General features: G+C 24.9%; 1 protein-coding gene across 1 annotated transcript in view; it reads left to right on the top strand.

Moving 5' to 3' along the window:
- Positions 1-4,906: 4,906 nt before the first annotated feature.
- Positions 4,907-5,506, top strand: part of LOC107029730 — a 2,843-nt gene continuing 2,243 nt past the window's right edge. The window contains exon 1 of the mRNA XM_015231175.2: positions 4,907-5,206. Coding sequence (XP_015086661.1) covers positions 5,131-5,206 — 76 coding nt within the window. The 5' untranslated portion in view covers positions 4,907-5,130. The remainder of the gene's footprint in view (positions 5,207-5,506) is intronic.

Consider the following 5,506-nt stretch of genomic DNA (forward strand, 5'->3'; position numbering starts at 1 on the left):
TTTTTTTTTTTTTTGGTTTCAGTTGAAATTAAATTACTTTTGCAATTTCCAATAGAAGAAAAGGCTCACATATTTATTTAATAGTAGTATATATAAGCATACTAATATGACTAAAATATATTTTAGTATGAAGTACGAAAATTTCATCAATTTAGACGCTGATTATATTTTATTCTGAAAGTTTTTTAAATTACAATTATTTTGAATTTTTCAGAACTCACAGATATATTTCTCCTTTATCTGATACATAACAAACGATGCATAAATTATGTATCAGTTATATATAAGTTATGTATCATATACATAACTATATCATTTGGTTTTGACAAGAAAAACTTGTTAAAAATATATTGAAATAGGAGGGATAATATGTTTGATAATTTACCAAACTTTCACTATGTTTAATAAAATTAAACCTAAAACTATCATTATTATTGAAAAATTTCAATATATTTTATTAGTTGAGCTTAGGATATACTTGAAATTTAAGGACAATGTCTACATCATACAGAGAAGAATTGGACCATAAATATTAAATACAGAAGGCATTAGCTGTTTCTCATTAATGGACTTAATTAACCATTAATATGTGCATGCCAGTCTAGCAAATATGCATAGCTCAAAAAAAAAATAAAAAAATTATAATTAAAAAAAAAAGTACTTTTTTTACATTATTAAAGGGTATCATTTTATTCTTTTTATTTATAGCTCTTTTAATTTCAGCTATCAATATAAGACTTTGTTTGTATACTCTCAAATTAAGTTTCATATGATAATAGTTATTGAATTAAACCTTTTAAAAATACTCTTAATATGATATGATGTTATCTACTTTAATTTATATCAAGTTTGCGAGCTTTTTCTCGAAAGATCTCTCATTATTAAGATTTTGTGTATCTATACACCTTATCTATAACAGTTCCTTTAATTTTTATGGTTGCTCGTGATGAATAATTATGATCACTGTAATAATTTTCGTAATGGATTATCTTGAATATCTGATAAGAGAATCATATTTATGATGAACTCGAAGTTTAAAATTTATAAATCTATTATAAGTCATCTGATTTATTGGTTCACAATTAATACATATATAAATTATAATTCAAATTTTACTCAATTTTAGAATAACTTATATTACTCTTTGTAAAATAAAAATTAGTTCCTATTTCTAAACCTTAAAAACAAAAACAAAATGAATTATATTTAATTAAATTGGTCAAAGTAGATCATTGACTAGCATGGAACTTTCTGTAATAATGTATGTGGATTCAATCTTTTTCAATAGTTCATCTTTGTCTACTATTTTCATAGGCAAAAAATTAAAAAGAAAAGAAAAAGAAATCAAGAAGTGTATATAATACATTTGATAATTATATGAAAAAGATTGCTATTAATTATTTTAATCAAATATATACAAATCCATCCAGCCATTTGCCTTGCATGAATTTGGTCCCAAAAATGATGTCTAAGAAATAAATGTCCACTTTATTTATCGACTTCGAATGAGATGGAGTCAAAATTTTAATTTTATAATTTTTATTATTTTAAATACTTATTTATGAAGTAAGTGGAGGTAAATATATTCATAATCGTAAATCTTTAAAGATGTAATATATTATTTGAATTTACACCTCAACATATTCATCGAAGGAAAAATATCATCGTATAATTTCCTGTTATTTTCTTTTCATTTTTAAGACGAAAACTCAATAATTTGATCTGATCAAATAAAACGAAGAAATTCTATTCATTTCACTTGGACTTTCGATGATGCTAAACCATGTATTGTTCTTGAGACCTAGGATGAATCTCATAAAATCATATTAGGCTATGATTACATGATAGTCATGTTTAAGTACAAAATATCATTAGTCATGTCTTAAATCTTATTAATTAGTCCCTTAAATCTCCATCATATTTTATTTATAATCTTGGAGTTTTTCTTTTGGGAGATTTATATGATTTGGAGAGAGATTAATTATTAGAACACAATGAACAAGTAACAAGCATGTACAAACAAATTAGTAGATATTACAAATTTTTTTGATTGTATCTTTTATATTATAAATAATAATATTTATTATCCATCAATCATAAAAATCAATAATTAACAGTGACCATACTGATATTAGTCCCACTCAATGATATGACTTAATACCTAGATAAATTTGTTAAATATGTCCTTAAATTTTACTTTAATGCTTGAAGTATATTTTATTTTAATTGAACATCTAAATACACGATAAAGTATTTTTGTTAGATATTTTTAACTATGGAAAGATGTTCCTAAGTGCAAGCATCTATTATATAGTTAAGTTAACCACTTAAAATATATCATTACCTCATAACTAGAGGTAAAACCAGTATTAGGAGTAGGGGGTTCTAAATTTTTGAACGTAACAAAAAATGTTTTCGAATTCGAAAACTAGTGTGGAAAGCATTTGCATGGAACTTTTCTTATCATTGAGTCGTCAATTAATTTATTAGAAAGTTCACAAGTTAAATATAAAAGCTATTGTGTTCGTCCGAACCCATAAACTACCACTTAGCTCCATATCTGCTCACAATGACTTCAACCAATCAATATCACCTTCAGTCACCACCTCACGACCATCAGTGACGATTACCATCGATACTAACTAGCTTCGGAGTATGTTTAATCAAATAAATAATCTTTACAATATCTTTAAATTAAAAAAAAAATCTTTAATATCTTTGTAATGGATATAATATTTAATTAAACATTGTTATACTTTTAACATTATACTTATTAATTTAAATAACATAAACTATACACATTTAAATGAGAAAACTAGCAAAAATCATAATCTTTTCATATTTAGGAAAAAACATATCCTACTATCCAAATTCAAGAATTATTCAAAATATACAACTTCTCAATTAAAGGATCAAATCAAACTTTTACATACATTCAAATGTTAGGACAAAGACAATAATTATAATTTCACATCTTGTGCAGTGCATTAAATTTTTCCAACCACAAAATGCACAAAAAAAAAAAGCATAGTAAAGGGTGCCAATCTAATCTATCTTAAGAAAAATAAAGAATAATAAAGACAAACTCCCCATAATTATTTTTTTCAACAAAGGTCCAAATACATCAATTTAAAACAAAAAATTATGTTTTGCCATCAAACAATATGTAATGTCAATTGTTATTAGAAAACGACGATTTCATATAACATGCTATGGTCTTAATATTTTAATCGACAATTTTATAAAATTATCAAAAAGAATTTATTTATGACACCTCAAATAAATGGTCAATATATAAATTACAATCTTAATTGAAATGTCTAAATATTTTTTTATGAAATTATTTGCAAGAATGACAATAATCTTTGAATTATTTTTGTCCATATATCAGACATAAATGATGGACATAATTTAACTTTTTTTCAAACTACAATCTTGATTAAGTTATGTGATAAACTCAATTTAAGTGATGATATATATAACTTAATGGCGTTTTTATTTGATTTCTTAAATTCTTTGTCTATCAAATTCAAAATTATTAGAGACAAGAAAATAAATAAAAATGTACATAAGGGACAATAAGAAAAATACATAGTGTTTTAAATTGTGTAAGATTCAACCTAAGAACTAATAAAAATATTTGTTGAGTTGATTAAGTAGATAATAATCTTTCAAATCACAGTTTAAAATTCGAAACCTTCAACATACATGAATTTATTTAATATTTATCTTCACTGTATAATTTATATAATGTAACTTATTAATCGTCCACGTCAAAAATATAAAAATAAAAACAGCCAAGGGGTCTCTTAAATGGGATGCCCCCTTCTATGACATTTACAATAATACAACACATGGCACTGTCCTAATATTTTGTATGGAAAAACAAATAAAACAAAAATATACTTAGAATTAGTTATTTTTGTTAGGTACACTTTCAAAATTTACAATTTTCTGATTTGTCCTTTCAAATATTAAGTGACCACATAAATATTTATCATAGGCTACTATTTTTGATAGATATACAAAATTTTCACATGATTTTTAATGGAATTTCTAAAGGACATTATCATATTCTATATTATTTTACAAGTTGTCTTAAAAATTGAGATCTTAAAATTTTTAGTCAGGCGGTTAATAATTAAACATTTTTTTCTTAGCTATAAAATTGATATATTCAATATATAAATTAATATATAATATAAACATATTGATTATACACATATTATGCATGGATTATATTGACTATTTTTTTTCTTGAGGGGTACAAAGTTTGAGGTTTCAAACCTAATAACTTTAGCTCACATATTATATATATGTTATAAATTTATTATATTACGGTTCAGTATATATTGAGTCGCACTGAATCAATTCTTTGAAAATCATATTGATGCCTATTCCAATATCCTATGCGATGTATGATTGATCAAAGTCTGGTATGTAGGAATCAGAGTCTCAATCGACTGGCATCGCCCTTCACTCCAAAATTCCTCATCGCTTTCTTACCGGTTAAATTGGTAGCAAATCTATTAGAGCGAAAATTGGACTGAATCAGATAAAAATCAATCCGCATGCCAACTTTATTAAGCGCTACTTCACTAATTATTATTTTTAAAATTCCCGAGTTAGACTTTTATTTCGAAAGTTCATGAGGTATGTAGTGTCGTATGCAGAACGAATTTAAGTCAATTTAGACTACTTTATAAATATTGAATATTGAATGAGAAATACTAGTTATTTCAAAGCTCATGAGGTATATATTTTTCTATTGATAAAAGACAAACTTGTTATAATTATTTTAAGAAAATGTTTACAAAATATAGTAAATTAATTATATAAAGTGGGGGGGGTATGGTACACACTACATAAATGTTCCTATCCAACACATACATCTACATCATGACCTTGTAACTTATTGCTGTGTGGATGGTGAGTGTTTCCATTGCCAAAAACTTGTGAACTTAAATCTACTCATCATGTGCTATTCTCTACTTATTCATGCTTCTTTCATGATCTATTTTTTTTTCCCCAATGAGTACTTATATTAATTCTCATTAGCAAATTTCATCACTCTTTTAGCATAAAATAAAACATATATATACATTCTTGATCAAGATCTTGATCTTCACCATGAAGCTTAAGTGTAGCTTCATTGTCATCTTCTTCCTTCTCCTCCTCGCCTCGCCTTCCCTTTCGTCTTCTTCAGGTTTGTACTTATTCAGATGCGGAACTAGAATGAGTTTAACTACATGTTTCGTTATTTTTAAGTTCGAATATGTATAGATTAGCACTACTTTTAAAATTACTATAGCATACTCTAAATCATAAATTCGTCTACGTTTGTATACTTAAAGTTTATGAGATATGCTTAATTACATGCTTACTATAATTGATAATAGAAGAAAAAGGAACTTTATATATATGTGTAAAAATAATTATATATTTTTCCCTTTTCTAAAATAAGAATAATTATATATATATATATATATATATATATATATATATA

This window comes from Solanum pennellii, chromosome 9 (assembly GCF_001406875.1).
Source record: "Solanum pennellii chromosome 9, SPENNV200".
Lineage (NCBI taxonomy): Eukaryota > Viridiplantae > Streptophyta > Magnoliopsida > Solanales > Solanaceae > Solanum > Solanum pennellii.